The sequence below is a fragment of the Pipistrellus hanaki genome (genome assembly GCF_964339955.1).
Source record: "Pipistrellus hanaki genome assembly, chromosome: 18".
Taxonomy (NCBI): Eukaryota; Metazoa; Chordata; class Mammalia; order Chiroptera; family Vespertilionidae; genus Pipistrellus; species Pipistrellus hanaki.
The window spans coordinates 13,770,413-13,793,594 of NC_140520.1; the positions used below are offsets into that span (position 1 = coordinate 13,770,413).

The following is a 23,182-nucleotide window of genomic DNA, read 5'->3' on the forward strand; positions in this document are numbered from 1 at the left end:
CCCGTGAGCTCTGGGCCGGGCCCACACAGCGCCCGATGGGCCCAGGGGCAGAGGGGGGCTGGGCCCAGCCCTGCCCTCCCCCCACGGCTTGCCTCTGCACTGCCAGCTCTGCACCCTCTGCCTCAGCCAATCCTGCCCTTAACTCAGGCGAGCCCGGGTGCTCACCCTCCACCTGCTTCTCCCCGTCACCCGCCCGCACGCCTCGCCGGGGGCGGGAGGGGAGGAACGGAAGCACAGCCGAGCCTCGCGCTGGAGCCACTGGCTGTCCCTTTCCCCCGAGTGCCCTCAGCCCGTCCGTTCCTCTGCAGCTTCCCCTCCTCCATGCAGCAACACCGGAAACTCTGCTAACTCCTCAGACAATGCCCAGCACCAGGCTCACTTCCACAAATACAAGGCAAGCCAGGCGGGGCGGAGGGCAAGGCAGGAGGGGGGGCAGGGGCCGCCCCCACCCTCCCGGAGCCCCCTTCTCCCGTATCCCCGGCACCCAGTGTCGCTGGAGCCAACCTCCGCTCTCCACCTGCGCCCAAAATAGCACTTGCAGGCTGCCCGCCTCGCCAGTTCCCCTGGCAACGAGCTCTGGATTGGGAATTCTGTCAGGTCTCCAGCGGGACTAAGATCGGGGTTCCCTCCTCATCCTCACACCCCGAAGGGGAGCACCGAGGACACCGGGGTCCTTTCTGGGGTTCCCTCCCCTGCTCCTTAGGGATTTGGGGCTACAGCCGCTGTCCCACGAACCAGCAGCAGGTCCCTCAGGCCTGCTCTGATCACAAGCAGCGCTTTGCCATAAATTGGGGGGGGCGGGGAGGGGGTGGACAAGGCAGGAGCCCTCTGGCTAGGCATTCTGGAGAAGGAAGAATTGCACTTCCTAAACCCAGGGCTCCCTTCAGATGGAGGTGGAAGCCAGGACTTCCCACCCTCACCCCCAAAACACACCCATCCTTGCTGTGTGCCCTCCTGCCGCCGTGCAGTCAGTCAGACCAGAATGTGAGACAGAGGGTCCTAAGCCCACCTTCTGCTCCAAGAGCGTCAGGCCCCACCCACAGTGGACAGAGAGGGAGTGGCAAGCCCCCCCCCCCCCGAGTCCTGAGCGTCCGGCTCTGCCCAGAAGACGGGCAGGGCCAGCTGCAAGTCCAGGAGCTGCCACCGAGCTGCCCCCGCCTGCCCACACCTGCCCCCACACGCATTCCTGCCCCTTCTCCAACCAGCCCCCCAGCTGCTGAGGGAGCCGGGGACACCCGAGGGTGACAGCTGCACCGGGCGCCATCCTCGTCTCCCCTCCCCCACGTTCCCAGAGAGCCCCTGCCGGTGCCACCGTCCGACTGCCAGCACCCCTGCCACTGCCACCACCCCTGCCGCTGCCAGCACCCCTGCCGCTGCCACCACCCCTGCCGCTGCCACTGCCACTGCCAGCACCCCTGCCACTGCCACTGCCACCACCCCTCGGAAGGAGGGAAGGGAGCGGGGAGCAAGCGTCCGGCCCTGGCGCGGGGACCCCGCCGGGCTCTGCGAGGGGAGCGACCCCGATGGGCCCGGAGCAGACGGACAGAGGGACAGACGGAGCAGACGGACAGAGGGACAGGCGCGCGTCGGCGTGGCACTCAGGGTCCAGCTTACTCGGGCAGATGAGGGCCTCCTTGGCCGTGATGCTCTTGTTGCAGGCGTAGCACATGGTCATGCCCGAGACGGAGATGGTGGTGAAGAGGTGCCCGTTGGTGTAGCGGGCATCCTTGGCTTCCTTCATCTTCTCCTTCTCCCGGGCCTGTGGAAGGAGGGGGAGAGACACTAAGGGAGGCTGGAAAAGGCCAGGGTGCCGGCCGAGCCCAGAGAGACGGGGGGGGGTGTGTGTGTGTGTGTGTGTGGAGGGGGGGGCAGTCCTGCCTGCGGTGCCGGAGACGCGGCCGCCCAGAGCGGAGCCTCGGAGGCTCTCGGGCACGGCCAGCCCAGCCCCGGGGACCGCGCCGGCCCGACCGACCTGGCCCCTGCGGCTCGGCTGCCTCCGGGTGCCACTCATCTCCCCGGCCTGGACCTCGGCGTCCTCACTCCACCTTCCAGCCCCAGCTCCGCTCGCCCCCTCGCTGCCTGCCGAGCGCCCGTCTGTGCCAGAGGAGTGTGCGCAGAGGAGGGGAGAGCGGGCGCGGCAGAGATGCCAGCTCACCAGCGCTCTCAGATCTATGGGAGTTCGCTCCTCTTATAACCATGACAACCGTGCTGGAGCGGCTGTCTCTGTGGCAGTCACAGGGGGGGATGGGGGAGATCCCCTTATTGGATGGGCTGGGGGGGGGGGCAGAATGCCTCCACGGCCACCCCGACGCAGTCAGGGACCCACACCTCTGACTCTACACACACACACTCGGCGGAGGACACCGGCCCGGAGGCAGGAGGCGGCGTGCTCTCCGCTCACCCTGAGGGAGGAGGAGCCTGGTTTTGGCCTTGTGTCCCTCCTCCCCTCCCTCTGAGGAAGGAAACTGGGCCGGTGAGGTGTGATTCCTGGCAGGAAGTCTTTCCTGCAGGCTAACTTTTATCTTTCTCCTACAGCCTCCCACACCCAAGGTGGTCCCTCTATTCCTCCTTACCCCAGTCATCTCTCCCACCCCAGGAAGCTCCTCCTGACATCTACCCTCTGTCCCCCAGCTGTCCCCCAGCTGTAACATCCGTCCTCCCAGCTCCGGGCTCCCCTGACATGGGGCGCCCGGCGAGCCCCCCCTCAGAACCTCAGAGGCTGGCTGTTCCCATCTCTGCTAGCTCCTCCCACTCCCCGCTGACCTCTGACCCCCTTTTCTGACCCCCTCAGGCCACTGAGCCTCCAGAAAGCCTGAGACGGCGCCTGCCCCGGGGCCTTCTGCAGCGGCCACTCTGGGAGGAAGGAGAGCAGACCCGGAGCCAGGGCCTCCCTCTGCTTCCCAGCCCCTCAGAGCCCAGTGCACCGTCTGCTGAAGTGGAGGGCGTGAGCCCCACGTTGGAGGACCGTGGAGGGAGAGGGGAGGGGGGGCTGGGGCAGAGAATTAGAGCTCAGGGCAGAGCCCTGGGGCTGGACCTTAGGCCTGAGCCTGAGCCTGAGCCCAGCCTACACTCCGGCTCGGCCACACCAGCAGCGAAGCGGTGGGGGAGGGGCAGAGGCGCCCTGATCTGCTGCTCAGGGTAGAAACGGGAAGTGTGGACGGGCTGAGTCAACACCACAGGGGCCAGGGGGCACTGGGCCACAAGGCCCTAGCCTGTCTCCAGACTTCCTGGTGGCCCGATCCTTCTCTCTCCTGCCTCCCTTCAGGGCTCCAGGTTTGTCCAATGGGCAGACCCCAGAGGTCTTAAGGTCACTTCCTGCCCAGATCTTCCATTTTTCTTTGCTCCTCTCCTCTCATCCTCCTCTTTCTTCTCTTCCCATCTCCAGGTCTCCTTTCCATCCCGTGCCCTCACCCCTCCTCTCTCTTATCCTGGCCTCTCCTCCGCTGGCCCTGGCCACCCCCTCGCCTCCTCCTCCACGTAAGCCAGGGTCTCCTCTAACGCCAGCCTCCACTGTGCCAGACCTCCCGTTCTTTATCCTGGAACCCACCTACCCGGACCACTAGAAAATTCTCCCTGTGGTCTAACCTCCAGCTGCCTGCTCTGCGGAAGATAAAACCCTGCTCTGCATAACCACCACCTTGTAGGACCTCGAAGACCAAGTCCAAATATCGTTCTCACCGCCATACACTCTGTTCTCTCCCCCTTCCCTGCCCTCCCAGGCTTCTCTGTGACACAAACAGAAAGTCTGAGCACTTGCTATGTCTGACTTAAAAGCAAGCAAGCAATATTGAATGTCAACTGTAATTGAAATGTTTTTCATAAAAGCTAGCAAGAAATGAACATTAAAAAGAGCAACATGTCTAAATCAAGTCAATTCCAGAACAGGCAACGGTACAGATCTGCCCCCATGACGCCACTGCTCTCCCTCCCCTCACCAGAGTGTCCTCCCCTCTTATGCCTCTGGGAGCACTCCCCGGGGAAGGAGGAGGGAGGAGGAGGGAGGGGACTGCGGCTGCCAGAGAATAGGGTCTCCAGTGACCCACCCTCTCTGGCCTCAGCGCCCCAGAGACAACCCAGGCTTCCTTCGGGACCTCCCAATACTCACCCTCTCTCCCAGAGACCCCCTCTCTAGGTGCGCCAGCAGCGGGCAGCAGCCCCAGCAACAGCACATCCCAGCATGGGCGCTGCCCCGCAGCAGGCGGCCCTGGCACTGCCTAGCGCTATTGTCCGGGAGGCAGGCTCTGCCCGCCCCAGGCTGAGGCTGGTGAGGATGGGAGGACACAGGGCCTGCTCACCAGGGGCGCCCGCTCCAGAGAGGAGGGAGCGGTTTGCTGGGTTCTCTGTCCTCTCTTCCAGGTGTTCTCCCGATCATCACCCTGGTCTCCCATGTACCCACCCCCCGGGCAGGCAGCCCCTCACCTCCACACCCCATTCTGTCCGCCAGGAAAAGGGTCCCTCCCTCCATAATCGACAACAGCCACCGCCAGCACCCAGAGACCTCTCCTGCTTGACTCCGTGCTCTGCTGCCCCGTATCTGGAGTCATTCTTTCTCCGAAGCCCACACGGAAGTCTGTCTTTCTTTTCTTTTTTTAGTATATTTTATTGATTTTTTTACAGAGAGGAAGGGAAAGAGATAGAGAGCTAGAAATATCGATGAGAGAGAAACATCAACCAGCTGCCTCCTGCACACCCCCTACTGGGGATGTGCCCGCAACCAAGGTACATGGCCTTGACCGGAATCGATCCTGGGACCTTCCAGTCCACAGGCCGACGCTCTATCCACTGAGCCAAACCGGTTTCGGCAGGGGAAGTCTTTCTTGTTCCACAGCCTTCAACTACACCGCTGCTACATCGAGTGAATAAAGCACCCAACACAACGGCTGTATACAACAGGCACTCAATACATGTTTGGAAAGGAAAGAAAGGAAGGGGAAGAAAGGAAGGAAGGAAAGATGGATGGATGGACAGACGGACACCAAGACAAAGGGCCCCGCAACACCCTCACCCCTGCTCTAGGGGCCCTCCATCCTTGTCAGAGGTTCAAACCCTCCAGGCTCCTCTCCTCCTCTCTCTTCCTGGAGGGCTCCCAGCTCTTCTCTCCTCTTATTTCCTCGGAACTTACAGACCTAGAGCCCAGAAGGCCAGCCCAGCCCTTCCTTCCCTGTCACCCCAGATCCTGGTCACTTTGTGGGGCAGAAGAGACGAGGGGAGTAGCAGAGGGCATTGTGGCTGGTTGCCCCAAAACTCAAAGGCCTGCAGCTGTCTCCCCGCTTCTCTGTCCCTGTCTCCCGGGCTGAGAGGAGAGGAAAACAGTGACGTCCGTGAAGGACGAGGCAGTGCCAGAGCCTGGGCCGCGGCTTCCTGTGCTCCCCGTGCTCCCTGCGGGCAGCAGGGGCGGGCTGGAGGCCCTCCAAGGCCACGCCTCAGCCTCAGCCGTCCTTGCTCCTCCATCGGGCACATCCAAACCAGGAGCTCTGGGGGGTCACGTGGCACTCAGAACCACCTCTGCCCCTTCCCCAGACGGCGAGGCCTCTGCCCAGGCCCGCTGTATGGTGACCCCGGAGGACGCCACTGGGACTGGAGGCCTCTGTGGTTCCACCCCTAGCCAGCAAGGGTGCAGTGTCAGGGGCTGCAACGGGCAGTGAGTCATGGGAATGAGCTGTAGGGCTGGGAGATGAGACAGGGGGTTCCGGGCCATGGGACCGAGGAGAGAGTCTGGGATGGTCTCAGCCAGGCTCTGTCCCTTCACCACTTTCCAGGGACAAGACAGAGGCCGAGGAGAAGGCAATGAACGGAAATACTAACGCCAACGCTGGGCGTTAGCACAGCAAGATATCACTGCGTACACAGAGGCGCTTAATAAATGCTCGCTTGGCGAATGAGGACGGAACACTGGACAATGGGGGCGGGCACGTTGGAGCAGCAAAGAGGGGTGTGAAGGGTCATCGGGAATAAAGCCGAGGCGGAGACCCCGAGACCCAGACACCCTGGACGCCCGCCCGCCCCCCACCCGGCCACACCTGTCGGTCAGAGAGAGACCGCGGCGGGAGGGGGAGCGATGCAGACAGACGGGCATTTGTGAAGCGAACAATAGCTGTGCCAGGACTCCCTGCCCTCCTGGCACAGGACAGGCTGCTGGGGCTGGGAGGGGGCAGCTGCTGCCTGCAGGCCCCCTCCCCCACGGAGCTGCAAACACACCCAGAGAGGTCCAGCCAGCTCCTCTCACTCATTTCTCTTATCAGCCCCAGAACCCTCACCAATCTGCTCACCAGGCTGAAGCTAAGAACGGAAAAGCTTCCTCAAGTCCAGAGCACCAGCCTCCTACTCCGGTGACCACGTTCAAAGCAGTAAACCAGAGCATGTGGGGACACACAGACAGACACGTACATATGCCCAAATACAGGCCACATACATGTGTGGGACTCACACATTCTCATCTGACCCTCCCCTGACTCCAAGGTCGGGGATCCAGAGAAGCCAGCGGGACTGAGGTCAGAGGGAAGATCAGAAGCCCCAGCAGAGTCTTCTCTCATCCAACTCCCCTGCCGCCCTGTGACTTCCCTAAGCTTCCCGCTCCCTTCCCCCCCCTCCCCCGCCCCCTCCCCCTCCGCTCCTTCCCTAACCTAGAATCTTTTCCTACGCCCCCAAAAGCTTCCGCCTCCTGGGGATCCCCGACTCTTCCACATCCCCCCAAACTGCCACCCGCCTCAGCCCCCTCCCGGGCTCCCCAGCCCCCCTCCGCGGCTCCTCTCCCGCACACAAAGCCAGCCGCCTCTGCGCTCTTCAGGACAAAGGAACAGCCTTCCTCCTTCCCCCTCTCCACCTGCCCGCCACGCGCCAGCGCGGGGCCCAGCGATCCCAGGGAGACCCCTCCGGCTCCGCCGCCGTCCGGCCCTCTGCCCCCGCCGGCCCCTTTGTCCTGGGAGAGGCTGCAGGTGTAAAGGTCAGGGTTTGGGGAGGAGGCAGGGAAGGGGCGCTCGAGTGAGAAAGGAGACCTCTGGATTGGGGCGGCGGAGGTAGGAAGTAGAGCAGAGAGAACTGAGGGGGTGGAGGGCTGAAGACAGCCCGAAGGAATAAAAATGAACTGGAGAGGGAAAGAAAAAGCAGCACGGGGAGGGGACGCCACGCAGAAAGACTGTGAGAATGAGAAGTAAAAAGGGCAGGTTTGACTTAAATTTCTCCCAGCACGAGGTCCTGGAGAGAAAGCAAAGGAATGGTGTGTGTGTGTGAGAGAGAGAGAGTGTGTGTGTGTGTGTGTGTGTGTGTGTGTGTGTGAGGGTCAGGGCTTAGCTTTGAGCTAGTCCCCAAACGGTGGCAGGAGAGACCATCTTCCTCAAATAATGTCGTTTGCACAGGCCCCTCTCCTTCCCACCGCGGTATAAAAAGAAAGAGACAGCTGGCGTGCAGGGGGAGGGGGAGAGGGGATCCAGGGTTTGTTGGCTAAGCACCAGCTCCCCCTTCTGTAACCACAGCTTTCCGGGGGTGGCCCTCCTCTTCCGACCAGCCCAAACTGGCAAGTCCCAGCGGCCTCTCTGCCCTCAAGCACCCACCCCCGCGGCCCCCCATTCCCCGCCCTCCAGCCACATCCCCAACACCCCAACCATGGCCACCCCAGGACAGAAAGCTTCCTGAGTCCCAGGTCCCCCTCCCCACCCACCCACCCACCAGCCCACACCCAGGTATCTGCCCCCCAGCTCCTCCCAAGACCGGCAAGAGGACCCCCGTATCTCTGCTCCCAGAAGCCCTCTTTGTACCCCTGCTCCCCCAGGGCTTTCCTTTTTAGGGTGGAACCAAGTTTCCGTGGTTTTTCAAAAAGCTCTCCACCCCCCTTGGCGCCACTCCAGGGTCTCAGCTCAAACGGCTGAAAAATAAACACAGACTCTCAGAGCAGGGGCCTGGCCTGGCGCGGCCACCCGCCGGCCCCGCCCGCACTGCCCCTGCGGCCACCTCTCCCGGCCGCAGCTGTCCCAGGCCCCGCTCCAGCTGTTTTCCTGTTCGCACCCTCTCCTCCCAGCCCCAAGGAACCGTTAAAACGTTCCAGGGTGGAATCTTGCCCAACTTAGCCTCCAGACAGGTAGGCAGGGAGGAGCCAGGAGTGGGTGGGTTCCCACCGTCCTTGCTGGCTCCCCACCGTCCTTGCTGGCTCCCCAAGGGTACAGCTTCCTGGGCTGGAGAAAGGGGGGGGGGTGATCAGCACAGGGTGGGGGCCAGGGGCAGGGCACTGGGGTCCTGGGGTGGGAGAGAAGCCACAGATGAAGCCAGTTAGGGGCTGCATCCTGGCCTTTCTGAGAGGGCTCCGTGGGGGTACCCTGCGTGGCTGGGGGTGCTGTCTGCACGCACCCCCTTCCTCCCAGCTCTCACTATCCACCCACAAGCAGCTCCATCCCTTCCCGGGGTCTGGCTGTGCAGAGGTCACGGCCTTTAGGCTGGGCCTGGGTACAAAGCCCACAGGGATAAAGGCTGCTGGGGACGGAGGGCCAGGACTCATGGTGGAGGTGGGGGTAGAGGTGGGGAGAGGATAATCACACACCCAGGCTCTTCAAACGGCTGGTAAACATCCCAGACGGAGCCATAACGGAGCTGGGGGGGGGGGGGGACAAAGGGGGCGCAGTGCCCAGTGGGTCAGTGTGAGGGTGCCAGGCTGGGAGCACAAGGAGTTTGGGAGCTGGGGGGGGGGGCAGACAGGGATGGGGGGCCCTGCGGAAACCGGGGTGCTGGGGCCCCTAAGGAGGGAGGAGGGGACCCGGCCACACAAAGCCCTCCGCGCCCTGCACCTGAGCGGCGGCCGCCGGGAAGCACGCCGCCCCCCCGGAGGCTGAATCACGGCTGGAAAGTCCGTCTGGGGCGGCGCTGCCTGTCTGGGGGGAGGCGTCCGAGGTGCCGGGGGAGGAAGCCGGGAAACTACCCCGCCGCCCCGCCCGGCCCCTCGGCGGACAGCGGGACAAAGGGGGAGCGGCCGGCGGCGGCTGCGGGGTGTGGGGACCCCGAGAACCGAGCGCGGGGGGCCGGGGAGGGGGTGCACCGAGCCCTGCCCACCCTGACACACACCCTCCTCCCCTCCGGCCCTTACCGAGAACTTTGTTTGTGGGCCCCGCACACCGGCCCGCTGGACCGGGGCCACCGGCACCGGGACCCCCGAGTCCGCGCGCCCCCAAACCCCAGCGCGCTCCCCCAGACATAGAGGTGGAGGCGGAGGAGGTGGACCGAGGTCTGCCTCCTGCCCCCTCCCCCTCCCCAATTACCAGTCCCCGCCCCCTGCCGGGATGCTCCGGATTTCGGGGTGCGGAGACGGGGGGGGGGGATGTGGGGGGGAAAGACGGGGAGGAGGGGGAGACGGGGGGGAGACGGGGAGGGGGGTGCGCCGGGGCGGGGGTTTGGGGTGCCCGGGGACAGGGGCCAGGGGCGGAGGGGAGGGGTCGCCAGCCCACCTTGCTCGCCAGCTCTTTGCTCCGGTCGATGCGCGCCCGCGTGAGGGACTCGATCCGAGACATGGTCCCCGCGGAGGGGGCCCGGGGGCCGGGCGTCCAGCTATTGGGGGGGACCGGCCGCCCCGCACGCGCCGCTCCGGGGACAGGAAGTCGGACTCCCCTCGCGGCCCCGGCGCCAGTTCCTCAAACCCAGTCTCCACCCCCGGCCGCCGGGCAGGAAGGGGGGGCGGGGCGAGCGGGGCGGGCGCCCCCTGCGCCAGCCGCGGGGCTCCGGTCCCCGCCGGGCAGCTGGGGGAGGAGCGGGGGCCCCGACCAGTGGAGGGTCCCCCCTCCGGCCCCGGAGACCCGCCTCTGAGCCGCCCCTGCCCCCCAGCCCTGTCCCAGCCCGGACCCCCTCCGCCCTCCATCCTCCCGGGCTGCAGGCCGGGGTCCCTGCGCCCCCACATCCCCAGGGGACCGGCCACCAGGTCCTCCCCGGGCTTCAAAGCACACAGGCTGGGGAGGACAGCCCCCCTGACAATGGGGGCCGGGGTGGAGGGGGGGCGGGCGCTCAGAAGGCTTGAAGGAGTCACCTCCGGTCGGGCGTGAAGATAACTTAGATTTCACCTCCGGAGGCCGGAGGGGCGGGCGTGGGGCGCATTCTTCTGCAGGCTCCTCCCCCTGCGGCCTCCCTGACCCGCTGCTCCGTCCACCTCCCCGCCTGCCACATGCCTGAGGCGGAGAGGAATCCACTACCTGAGCGCTAAGAAGCTCAGCAAGTCCTTTCCGGTGTCCAGGTCTCCCTGCGGCCAGTGAGGCCAGAACCGAGAGGCCAGAAACCAGCTGGCACCGGTCAGGGGCAGCTGGGGACGGCCAGGCTCTGCAGCAGCGGGGGGCGGGGGGGGGGGGCAGGAGCCCTGGAGGCACCCTCCACCTTGGGTGAGGTGAGTGTCCTGCTCCTGGGAAAGCTAGCTACACCCGCTCACCGCTGCAGCTCATGGCTGCCTCCCAGGGTCTCCCGCCTCCTGGGGGAACCAAAGCATGGGGTGCCCTGAGGCAGAGCACCCCCTGTTTGCAGAGTCCTGACCAATCCTAGTCCCAGAAGGGTGTGTGGGGGGGGAGGAGACCCAGCCCATACTGGCGGCTTTGGGACCCACTAGCTGGGCAGGAGGCAGGCTGCAGGTTTCAAGTCCAACGCAGCACCCTTGTAGGTGCCAATTTTAGCTTCTGCCACTATTTCGGGCTCCACCGCCTCACCACTGGCGGAGCTGGTTGGCTCCTCACCCACAGCGCCACGCCCACAGGGCTCCTCGGCTTCCCCTCCTGCCCAGCAACTCTTCACCTCCTGCTTCACCCATTCCCCTGCTGGGATCCTTATATAGCCAAGGCCGGAGAGAGGAGAGGAGGGAGCCATGCCTGTTCTGGACTGGAGAGACAGCAGAGAGGACTTCCCCGGCGCCTCGAGAGAAGCTCATTCCCCCAGGAGTGCACCTGCGGGGGGGACCTCCTCCTAGGGCCTCCCCCAAACCAGGAGCCCAGGGGCTCCAGGCTCAGGCCCCCAGCTTCACCTACCCCGCCCCAGGGGGCAGCCACGGCTGACAAATGTACTAAGTTTAGCCCATCGGCATGGCTCAGTGATTGAGCATCAGCCTGTGAACCGGGAGGTCACGTTCCATTCCCGGTCAGGACACACGCCTGGGCTGCAGGCTGGATCCTCGATGTGGAGGGTAGGAGGCAGCCGATCAATGGGACTTTTGTCTCATTATTGATGTTTCTATCTCTCCCACCCTCTCCCTTCATCTCTAAAATCAAGGAAAAAATGTTTCAAAAATAAGTAAATAAGCCCTAACTGGTTTGGCTCAGCGGATAGAGCATTGGCCTGTGGACTGAAGGGTCCCAGGTTCGATTCCGGTCAAGGGCATGTACCTTGGTTGGGGGCACATCCCCAGGAGGGGGCGTGCAGGAGGCAGGTGATCAGTGTTCCTCTCACATCGATGTTTCAAACTCTCTATCCCTCTCCCTTCCTCTCTGTGAGAAAAACCAATCAAATAAATAAATTTAAAAAATGGCCACTATCTTCTTTAGCTCATTTAACCTAACAGGTGTGTCCCCCAGGTGTCACGGGTGGGAAGACCATCTAGGGGAGAACCTGGTTGTCAGAGTCCGAGGCATGGCCAGGAAGGGAACAGAGGGAGCCCCAGGGGTACCTGGGCCCAAGCACTGCAGTGCCCAGGGGTACGCTTGCTCTTCTTGTTATTAATGGACCTTGTGCATTCTGGGAGGGACGACTGAGACATAACTGACTCCAGTGGCCACCCACCAGAAGAGGCAGAAGAAGAGAAGAGAGGGGATAGGCGGTTCCATTAGCTTTACTGACAAGCAGAGGCAATTCAGGCTCTAAGTTATCTTGCCTGAGGAACGGAGGTTAAAATGTTTATCTCTCCCAGGATGTCAGAAGAAGGAAATAAGATGACCTCTGGAAAAGCGTTCTGTGGGCCCTACATGCTCGCCAAGTAGGAAGGAATAAGCCACTTCCTTCTCCGGCTGCTGGACCGACCGACCAACCGAGCTCCTCTCCGGCCCCGCCCCTGCTGTGTGCCTGCCCACAGCCCCTGGTCCGAGCTCCTCTCCAGCCCCGCCCCTGCTGTGTGCCTGCCCACAGCCCCTGTCCGAGCAGAGGAAGGGGAGGAGAGGTGCGGGGGAGCGGACACACACGTTCACGAGGGTGGAAGGAAAGGGGACCAGACGACAGAGAGGGAGGCGGGCCCAGAGGCCGCGGTGAGGAAAGGCCCCTGGGACACTGTCCTCATGCACTCTGGGCTCTCCTGCTCTGTCTGGACTCCCAAGTCTCTGCCCACATTCCCCTTCCCCGGTTACTCAGCCCGCACCGACTGCTCGGTCAGGAGCGGGCACACAGCTGCAGGAGGAGAGGGCGACTCTGCAGCAGACGCACACCCTGCAGGGAGCCCGCGCCTGTGGGAATGGGACTCGGACCCAAGGCCTTGTGTCTGCTTTGTTCTCTAAGAGCTCTGCTCCCCCATGGAGAGGGTAGGCCTCCCTGCCCTGCCCCGCCTCCCCCCCTCCCCCAGGTTTAAGGTCCCCCTCCCCCCCCACTTCTCAGATTACTTGGTCTCAAGCCTCAACTCCCCACTCTGGCCTGTGGCGGGAAGGTGCTAACAGCCTGGCTTTGTCCCCGCCTTCCCTGTCCACCCAGAGGGGAATCTTGGCTAAAAGGCTGGCAGAGGAGAGAGCCCGGCCCTGTGGGTGGGGCCAGGAGGAGCCTGGACAGCCTTCCTGGGTGAGACTCCTCTGGTTCTTCCAAGTGAATAGCTGATGACTGCTCTGGGGTCTCTCAATGCTCAGAAGCCGCCTTGGTTGGAAAGTACAAATACAGCCCTATCCGGTTTGGCTCAGTGGATAGAGCGTCGGCCTGCAGACTCAAGGGTCCCAGGTTTGATTCTGGTCAAGGGCAAGTACCTTGGTTGCGGGCACATCCCCAGTAGGGTGTGTGCAAGAGGCGGCTGATCGATGATTCTTTCCCACCGATGTTTCTAACTCTCTATCCCTCTTCCTTTCTCTCTGTAAAAAAATCAATAAAATATATATATATATATATATATATATGTTTTTAAAAATCTCATAAATGCTAATACTCTATGAAGAAGTAACGAGCAGACTTAGCTGGTTTGGCTGGATAGAGCATCAGCCTCAGACTGAAGGGCCCTGGGTTCGATTCCAGCCAAGGGCGCATGCGGGATTGCGGGCTCAATCCCCAGTGGGGGTGTGTGCAGGAGGCAGCCAATCAAGAATTCTCTCTCTTGCCGAAACCGGTTTGGCTCAGCGGTAGAGAATCGGTCTGTGGACTGAAAGGTCCCAGGTTCGATTCCGGTCAAGGGCATGTACGTTGGTTGCGGGCACATCCCTAGTAGGGGGTGTGTAAGAGGCAGCTGGTCGATGTTTCTCTCTCATCGACATTTCTAACTATCTCTGACCCTTCCTCTCTGTAAAAAATCAATAAAATATATTTAAAAAAAGAATTCTCTCTCCTTGATGTTTCTATCTCTCCCTCTCCTTTCCTCTCTGAAAGCAATAAAAACATATTTTAAAAGGTGAAGTAGAATATTGCTGTGACTGGTAGTATCATGCCCAATGGTTATGGTTTCGGCTGCCCACCTCTTAGCTATGTGAGGCCTACAGAGAGGGAGGGCTGTCCACCCTGCAGCTGCTGAGGCTCTTGGCCGTCCCTCCCAGCTGTCCACAGCTGGCTGCTGAGCTGCAGCCCTGGGGAAAACAGAGGAAGGCTGGGAGAGAGAGCGTGTGTTCCCTTAAAACGTGAACATGGCCCCGAGCCTCTGTCCCCGGGGTGGGGAGGAGGGGCAGTGGGTCCCAGGCGCCTGCTTCCCCAGCTGCCTTACCTTGGCCTTGCCGGTCATGCTCAAGAGGAAGCTAAAGGTTCGCCGCAGGGAGGAGCCGACCCAGGTGTTGGAACCCCGTTCCAGATGGCTGCAGCTGCGGAAGGAGAGGGGAGAGGTGAAAAGATCCTCCCAGCGAGATGGCGGAGGGGGCGCCATGATACTAAGGAGAGAGGAGGGGGAGATCTGAGGGGAAAGACTCAGAAAAAGGGTAAGGAAGGGAAAGGAGGGGCTCCGAGGAAAGATACCCCCCACCCCCACCTCCTAGGACGTCCTGGGTGTGCAGGGCCGGTTTCCCAGGCCCCTCTATTTATGAGGGAACTCCAGGCTCCTCCCAGACACACGCAGGCCCTCCTCCTCCTCCATCCAGGCCCAATCTTCTCCCTGGGGCTGCTCCCAGCGGAAGCGGGATGGGGGGGGAGCTCTCCTCTCGGGATGGCATTTTCCCTCCTCAAAGAGCCCTGTGTAGGACCCCCTCTGCTGTTCTGTTCGGAAAGGCCTCTGGGCCTGACGCCAATGGGGACTGAATTTCCTGGGATTTCATCAGCCCCATCCCATGAGCTAATCCCAAAGCCGGAGCCAGGAGGATGTGTCAGCGAGAGCTTCTCGGACCGCAGATCAGCCTGACGTCTTAAAGGGCCCTCGCGAGCTCTCACGCCCGCCCTGGCCGAGAGGGCTGACCCACCCGGGCAGGCCGCGGCGGCGGGAGCCAAAGGAACAGGTGCCGATTCTGCTCGCTGATGGACGTGGTCCATGAAACCTCCCAGCCTTCGCCGGGATTCCTGAGCAGTGCCTCAGCCGCGGCCCCTCCACAGCCACCGCCCATCGGCCAGTTGCCCGAGCCATCAAAGGGGACTCGTGGCCCTTGGTCACTGTCTCTCCCTGACACTGTCCAGCAGCCCCTCTGCCCGCTCACCTTTCTGGCAGTGACCATGAACGCTCACCCTCTGTTATTTAACGGACACCCTGTCGTCTGGGTACTCCGGTTCTTTCTTTAAATTTCGTCCCCACCCCTCGGGCTCCCAGAACCTTCCGGAGCCTTCCCGGGGTCAGTTCTCGGCAGCTCAGGGAGGAAGATACTTGGAGGTCTTCGATCGGAAACGTTAAGGGAGCAATGTTTAGGCAGCGTTGCCCCGCCCCCACCCGGGCCTTCGAGGGACTCCGAATCTCCCCGAACTCACCTTTGGCTGAAGTTAGCAGCGGAGGACTGGGATAGACTTCCTGCCAACACAAAAGGGGACGAGGAGTGTCCGGCGGAGGCCAGACAAAGGCGTCCAGGGCGGCCTCCCCCGCCCCCTCCACCTGGATCAGGTTCCCGAGCTGCAGGTGCCTGTGACGCCATCCCCATTCCCAGGGCGAGCTCCGGGGAGCGGCGGGGGCGGGGTCTGGGCAGAGCCCGAGAACCCGGGAGCCAGGGGCACGGGCACGGGGTGCTGCGGAGAAGGGGGCTGAGGACCCAGAGTCTCCGCCATGTCCCTGGAGAAGGGGCGGGCGGAGGTTTCACAGCGAGCTCCCAAGGCCTCGTCCTGAGGACGGGGCGCACTGCAGTTAGCTGCCCTCCCTCTCTGGTGACAAGGCGGGCGGGGAGCCTCAGGGTCCCATGCTCTCCTCCGCTGGAAGGAGGGGTCAGAACGCCGGCATCCTGAATGCACATCTCTCGTGTACACACAGGCATGTTGGGGTTTCCAAACGATGGTTCGATCTAACCCAGGACAGAGCTGAACCCTACACAGCTCACCCCAGGAGGGGCGGTGAGACAGGCCGGGGGGCTACCACTGCTTGGCTCCCTGCGTTGACTCACCAGCGGGGTCTGAGCCACCGGAGAAGCAGTTGATGCCACTCATGGAAACAGACTTGGAAAGCATGCCGGTGGCTGAGGGGTCCGAAGGGCCAGCAGGTGGACGGCAGGAACCCTGGCCCTGGAATCACATCGAGAATCCTCAGGCAGAGACCGGGCTTCGTCCATCTCCCCTGCTCCCCAAGCTTTTCTTTTTCTTTTTTCTTTTTTAAAAATATATATTTTTATTGATTTTTTACAGACAGGAAGGGAGAGGGATAGAGAGTCAGAAACATCGATGAGAGAGAAACATCCATCAGCTACCTCCTGCACACCTCCCATTGGGGATGTGCCCACAACCAAGGTACAGGCCCCTGACAGGAATCGAACCCGGGATCCTTGAGTCCGCAGGCCGATGCTCTATCCACTGAGCCAAACCGGTTTCGGCTCCTCCCCATGCTTTTCACTCTCCCGCACCACACGGCCCATCCTCGGGGCCTCAAGCTTCCCACCCCCTCCTCCATCACGGCCCACAGCTGGGATGTTCCATGGAAATAACTGGGAGGCTCTTCCGCTGGTTACTAGTCACCACTCTGTGCAGCTCACGCCCAGGCTTCCTTAATACAGAGAAAGTCCCAGAAAAGATTCACCCTGAATGGTTTCCAGAGATGACAGACTCAACCTATGGAGGCCAGACATGGAATGAGGAAAACTGAGGTCTCTGGGTGGAAGACGATAAGGAATAAAAACATTTGTAAACCACACCCCCAGCCATTAGGAAATACCTTTATCCTAAGCCTACGTGGAGCATCACAAATCGGACCAAGTATCAGGCCATAAGGCACATTTTAATAATTTCAAATAATCTGTCATAGAAGTCATAGGAAACAACCCAGAAGTCCCTTTCCAGTAGATTGAATGAAGAATCTTTGATAGCCCGGCCAGTGTGCTCAGTGGTTAAGCATCAACCAGGAGGTCACGGTTCAATTCCTGGTCAGGGCACATGCTCAGGCTGCAGGTTCGATCCCCAGTGTGGGGTGTGCAAGAGGTAGTCGATCAATGATTCCCTTGCATCATTGATGTCTCTCTCTCTCCTCCTTCTTTCCTCTATGAAATCAATAAAAATACTTTTTTTAAAAAGTAAAAATGCACACTGGGAAAAAAATATCCCACAATACAAATCTGACAAAAGACTCAAATCCAGAACAGATGAAGGACTTTTACAATCGGTAAGAGAAAGACAAGCCGGTGTTTGCAGCCCTTGCTCTCTAGTATCCATGCAGCCTCTGACTCTCAGAGTTCCACCCCAAGGAGGAGGCGGGTAAGTAAAGAGGGCTCCATAGCATCGCTCCTACAAAGCAGACTGCCCGCCAACTGACCCGCAGCAAAGCAGCTGGCTACCAAAGCCACTCAAAGGGTGCGCCCTCTACCGGCGGGGTGAAGAAGCCTCATCGCTACAGGCCTGGTTCGGAGGCGCTCGGTGAAAGATGTTATCGGAAGTCCACTGAACTTCTGATTTGCAAACGTCCCGTCCAATCAGGACTTCAAAACATCTGCGCTCCCAGAGCACAGTGATTGGTGCTTTGCAGGAGGCAAGCGAGGCCTGTTTGGTTGGCCCTTTGGAAGACACAACCTGTGTGCTCTCCACACCCAAACATCCAGCTAGCACGCCGCACACGTGCAGCGCGAGCGTAAGAATCCACTCTGGCGGGAAGCTTTTCATTCTTTCATTATGGTGATGATTTCATAGTGATGTGCTTCATAATGGCAAAGCACGGAAACTACCCAAATGTCCATCCACAGAAGAATGAAATGAAAACGAATGAACTATAACTTTTTGCAACACAGGAATAAAAATCAGAAACAGAACGTTGGATGAAAATTATAGAAAAATGTGTAGACTGTAACATCATTGCTTTTAAATTCAGAAGCAAGAAAAAAATAATGTAATATTAAGGGATGCATGTATTTGTGTTAAAACTATTTTAAAAATTAAGTGAATGATAAAGAAAAAATCAAGATAGTGATTGCTTCTAGGGGAGCCAAGGGAACAGGAGAGGGAGGCATAAGTAAAGATAAATGTATTGGCGATGTTCTAGTTCTTGAGATGCGTGGTTGATTTACTGGGCATTCATTTTTAAATATTATATTTAAAAGACAAATGATCCAGCCAGTGTAGCTCAGTGGTTGAGCGTCCACCTATGAACCAGGAGGTCACTGTTCAATTCCTGGTCCAGGGCACATGCCCGGGTTGTGGGCTCAATTCCCTGTGTGGGGTGTGCAGGAGGCAGCTGACCAATGATTCTCTCTCATCGTTGATGTTTCTATCTTTCTTTCTCTCTGAAATCAGTAAAAATATATTTTTAAATTTTTAAAAAATATATATTTTATTGATTTTTTTACAGAGAGGAAGAGAGAGTGATAGAGAGTTAGAAACATCAATGAGAGCTGAAACTGGTTTGGCTCAGTGGATAGAGTGTCTACCTACAGACTGAAAGGTCCCAGGTTCGATTCCCGTCAAGGGCCTGTACCTTGGTTGCGGGCACATCCCCAGTATGGGGTGTGCAAGAGGCAGCTGATCAATGTTTCTCTCTCATCAATGTTTCTAACTCTCTATCCCTCTCTCTTCCTCTCTGTAAAAACTCAATTAAAAAAAAAGAAAAGAAACATTGATGAGAGAGAATCATCGATCAGCTGCCTTCTGCACGCACACACACACACCCCCACCCCCACTGTACTTGCCCTTGACCGGAATTGAACCTGGGATCTTTCAGTCTGCAGACCAACGCTCTATCCACTGAGCCAAACCGGTTTTGGCTTATCTGAAAATTTTAAGCAAGGAAACAGGCTATTTTTAAATTTTTAAAATAAATTAAATAAAAGATAAGTGAAAAAAAGACAAGAGACAGAATTAACCACTCTGGCAAACTGGAGAGAGAGCACAGGTCCCATTTAAGGACATCTGACTGTTTAAAAGTGCAAGCGCCAGGCTGGCCAAACAAAACAAATTTTGGAGCTTAGACCTGGCTCCTGGGCCCTCCGTCTGCAAGCCCTCGTCTAGCTTAAGGCGCCTCAGACTTTTTGTCTGTGGACTTTGGTGAAGAACATATATCCACTTGCTATTGCAGGAAGAACCAAAAAGACCCCAAACATATAGAGAAGGAGAAATATAAGGGGATTGCTTAGAGACTGGATGGCGAGAGGAGGGGCATCAGAGCAGGAAGGCAGAGAAAAACACATGGCCCCGCTGCCCGCTGTGGCCCACGGGGGAAAAAGACATCCCGTACCGATCAGGGGCGAAGAGGGCAGGAGGAGAGAAAGGCAGGCGAGAGGAAAAGCAGGCTGAAGGAATGGGGAAGAGAAGAGGAAAGAGAAACTGTCATTTCTCACGCTCCTCCTGCATGCCAGCCTCTGTGCTGGGCACTTGGACAACTTTTTGTCCTCTAAGAATCACACCTCTGAAAGGTCGTTTTTGTTATCCTGGTTTTCGGGAAGATGAAATAAAGCGTTCAGCTGGTAAAGGAAGGATCCAGGAGTCAGAAAACTCGGAAACCCTGTTCTTTCTATCAGGCCACTTTGACATGGAGGCAAGGAAGGTGGAAAGTGGGCGAGGGGTGAGCTGGGCCTGCTGCTCCCCTGATCGGCTGAACATGGAACAGCTCCTTTCTCTGGGCCTCTCCCACCCCACAGGCGCCGGAAGAGGAGGCTGGGGCTGGGCCCCTAGGCCGGCGGGAGGGAGAGCGGGAAGGGAGGCAGCCTCTTAGTCACGGGGCTGGAGACATTTCTGTGAGGCCTGCTTATCTGGCTGACCCAGCGGGGTCTCTACACCCTGGTGCACCCTCCGTGGTCTGTGGGTGCTGGTTTGAGAACCCCCAGTCCTGTTCCCTTAAGCCAGAAGCCTGGGCCATCTCTATATTCCCATGGAGTAATCTCCTGCTGATCTCGCTGGAGAACTATTGTCACTCAGGGTACCAGATACCCAGTCTCATCCCGCAGATAGTAAGTTCGGCTTCAAGTCTGAGAAGCGGTTGTAATCATTAGGGGAACAGGGGGCTTTTCATGAGAGAGGAATGGAGATTCCTACATCAACACGGAGACGCAGGCCCAGGAAGGAAGGAACAGAGAGTCTTAGAGCAAAAGAGACAGGGGCAGGCGAGCCAGAGCGGGGTGCTCCGCACGCAGACGCGGGGAGCAGACAGAGGGGCACAGACCGGGGATCCAGAGCCAGTCGGACGGAGCGGTGCCCGGGCACGGGGAGACCCAGCAGCTGGCAGAACAGAAGAGGCACAGAGGGATGGCTGGCACGGCAGGGGCGGCGCGAAGTAGACGCGGGGGGGGGGGGGGCTCCCTGGAGTGTGTCTGTCCATACCGCGCTGGAAGGCGGGCCACCTTGGTGCTGCGGTCCCAGAAACGTGCCCAGGTCCTCTTGGCTCTGCAGTGAGGCAGCCTCCTGGGCCCCGGTGCATCCCGGTGCCTGCAGTTTGCTCCTGAAACACACATTGCCACCACTGCCCTCTGTATCCAGCGGCCGGTGATGGGCACAAGGGAGGAAAGCTGCCTCGGCCCAGCCCTGTTGCTTGCCCCCAGCCCAACCCTTCCTGTTGGCATAGGCACAGCCCTGACTCAATCTGGCCTCCCTCTCTCCTTTGGCAGAGCGGCAGAGCTGGCTGCAGGCAAGGGTGACCCCTGGTGGTCATCAGGCAGCACTGCCCTCCACTGCCCTCGGGGGGAGGCAAAGAGCAAGCTGGATCCTCACGGCCTGCCTGCTTTCTAAAGACAACTTTTGCCCATACTCACCGAGGTGATGTATCCAGAGACCCCTTCTCTCTCTGCCCAGGGGGCAGAATTAATGCCTGGCAGCGAAAGGAGACACCTGGGAGGCCTGGGGTTCAGCGAGCACCACATAAGGCGTACCCACGGCATCTCTGCCTTCAGCAGGCTGCTCTGAGGCCAGTGCCGTGAGCCCTGCGGGCAAGGCTTTTCGCTCCAGTTCTGGCCAGAGGCGCAGGGCCCTCTCCCCTCACTGGTCCAAGAGCTAGAAGAGGTTGGTGTACTCACCGGAGCTAAGAGAACCTGTGCAAGGGAACCACTGCCAGGGCCGAGAGACAGGGCCCTGCCATCGCCAACGGGCGCTCACAATGACCACTCACCCTGCACTCTTCACGCTGACCCCTGGGCCTTCTCGCTCTGACTTCCTCTGCTTGGGGGGAAGTGGTCAGGGATTTTCCGGGGGGGGGGGATGGGTCCCTCTTTTCTGGTCTGCCAGGCACACACAGACCTCTGCATAGACCCACCCTGCTCTCATGGCGGGGCTGCACTAGGATGCCCAGACATCTCGAGTCGGCCTCAGCCTGGAGCCAGCCAGGAGGCAGCCAGGAGGCAGCCGCTTGGGAAAGGGGCTGGTCCCTGCCCCGACCCTAGAACCACTTCTCTCAAGAAACCTCCCACAGTCCTCTGGGCCTGTTTCCTCATCTGCAAAATGAGGAAACGGGGCCATATGATCCCTGAGTCCCTTCCAGCACTGAACCGTTGTGTGATTTTTTTTTTTTTTTTTTTTTTTACAGAGAGGAAGGGAGAGGGATAGAGAGTTAGAAACATCGATGAGAGAGAAACATCCATCAACTGCCTTCTGCACACCCCCCACTGGGGATGTGCCCACAACCAAGGTACATGCCCTTTACCAGAATCGAACCCAGGACCTTTCAGTCCGCAGGCCGACGCTCTATCCACTGAGCCACACCGGTGGATAGAGGTTTGTCTGAGGGCTGTATGGTTCTTTTAAATCCAAAGTAGGAGATGGAAGCAACAAGACCGAGTGTCCTGATACCCCAACCCTGAACCTCCCCTTCTCTGCTCCCACCGCCACCTGCCCTCGAGACCAGGGAGAAAGACGGAGCTAGAAACACCAGGGAAAGCCACATGTTGAAAGGCAGGGTCCATCTTTCCCAAGGGCTCCCCAAGGCCTGGTCCTAAGCCTCCGGAGGAGGAAGGTCTGGGACAAGGGAAGAAGGGAAGGAGGCCCAGGGATTTACCTGCTCAGAGGGTCCTGGTGCTCCCTGTCCGGCCCCCAGCTGTGTCTTTTGAGGGGGTCATAGCTGTGGTGATGGGCACGAAAAGCCCCCGATCTTCGGAGCGCTGCTGCATGGAAGCCATCTCTCTCCTTCCTTCTTCCCTCCTCCTCCTCCTCCTCCTCCTCCTCCTCCTCCTCCTCCTCCTCCTCCTCCAGCTGCTCTCTGGGTTCAACCGCAGACAGGCAGCGGCGAGTGCGGTGCTGGGGCACCAGGTCCCCACCCGTGCGGGGCGCCTCGGGGGCGTCTCTGCTCATGGAAGGCACACGCAGGCCAGTCTGAGTCAAGAAGATGGAGAAGGGTGAGCAGAGTTCTAGAACCCTGGAACCTGGAGCTAGGAAGGTGTCACAGTCAGCCAGGCCTGGCGCCGAGTCCCTCCTCCCTCCCAGGGGCACAGCCTCGGGAGCGGCTGGCTGAGCAGCACGCCAGGAATTCCCTGCAGAGCCAGGTCCGGGGCTTGGGCTTTCTTTCTTTCTTTCTTTCTTTCTTTTATTTTTTTAAATATACTTTATTGATTTTAAAAAATATATATATTTTACTGATTTTTTACAGAGAGGAAGGGAGAGGGATAGAGAGTTAGAAACATCGATGAGAGAGAATCATTGATCAGCTGCCTCCTGCACACTTCCTACCGGGGATGTGCCTGCAACCAAGGTACATGCCCTTGACCGGAATCGAACCCGGGACCTTTGAGTCCGCAGGCCGACGCTCTATCCACTGAGCCACACCGGTTAGGGCAGGGGGCTTGGGCTTTCTGACTCCCAGTCCGGTGTTCTCCCCAGTTCAGAAGGCCATCCTCGCCACGCTGCCGTTCCATTCGGTGAGCACCTCCGGGGCGGGAAGCCAAGCCAAGCAAAGAGACAGATATTGTTCCGGTCCTCGAGGAATTCACAGTCTAGTGAGCGGCACGTGTGTGTGTGCGTGTGCGTGTGCGTGTGTGTGTGTGTGCGCGCACACACAGACAAAGGCACAGATGACTGACTGGTCAGAGTATGCCAGATGCCACGAGAGAAGTTGTAACGAAAGGCTTTGTGCCATCAAAGGAATGAGTGCACATACCCAGTTGGAGGACTCAAAAAAAGGGAAACAGGCCCTGACTGGTTTGGCTCCGTGGATAGAGCGCCGGCCTGCAGACTGAAGGGTCCCGGGTTCGATTCCTGTCAAGGGCATGTACCTTGGTTGCAGGCACATCCCCAGTAGATGTGCAGGAGGCAGCTGATAGATATTTCTCTCTCATCGGTGTTTCTCACTCTCTATCCTCTCCCTTCCTCTCTGTAAAAAATCAGTAATATATATATATATATATATATATATATATATATATATATATATATATATATATTTTAAAAGGGAAAAGGAGGAAGTAGACAGCCTTCGAGATGGGTTGGAGGGGTGGAGTGCCAACCTGGAGAGGGAGGCGCCCGGGCAGATAAAAGCAGGAAGGAAAGGTCCTGAGGGGGGGTTATGCCTGGTCACCAGGGGAGTAACCACACCACGATGGCCTCCGCACGGAGCAGA

At 59.4% G+C, this 23,182-nt stretch overlaps 1 protein-coding gene and 1 long non-coding RNA gene across 12 annotated transcripts in view; one reads left to right on the top strand and one right to left on the bottom strand.

Annotated features, from left to right (window-relative positions):
* ARHGEF2 (Rho/Rac guanine nucleotide exchange factor 2) overlaps positions 1-21,936 on the bottom strand; it is a 37,404-nt gene extending 15,468 nt beyond the window's left edge. For 2 of the 11 annotated variants that reach the window (XM_084866695.1, XM_084866692.1), the window contains exons 1-7: positions 21,629-21,936; positions 19,966-20,083; positions 15,621-15,738; positions 15,001-15,040; positions 13,823-13,916; positions 12,885-12,986; positions 1,615-1,759 (exon numbers count right to left, since the gene is read on the bottom strand). In XM_084866695.1, the coding sequence (XP_084722821.1) occupies positions 1,615-1,759; positions 12,885-12,986; positions 13,823-13,916; positions 15,001-15,040; positions 15,621-15,738; positions 19,966-20,083; positions 21,629-21,921 (910 nt within the window). In that variant the 5' untranslated portion in view covers positions 21,922-21,936. Of the gene's footprint in view, positions 1-1,614; positions 1,760-1,972; positions 2,120-9,070; positions 9,189-9,428; positions 9,615-12,884; positions 12,987-13,822; positions 13,917-14,080; positions 14,278-15,000; positions 15,041-15,620; positions 15,739-19,965; positions 20,084-21,628 lie in introns of those variants that run through there. The other 9 variants (XM_084866698.1, XM_084866697.1, XM_084866693.1 and 6 more) reach the window with 7 other exon arrangements.
* LOC311613259 lies at positions 10,016-12,878 on the top strand. The gene is made up of 3 exons (XR_014793420.1): positions 10,016-10,284; positions 10,320-10,351; positions 11,855-12,878. It is a non-coding gene; the product is annotated as an uncharacterized lncRNA (long non-coding RNA).
* Positions 21,937-23,182: the final 1,246 nt, after the last annotated feature.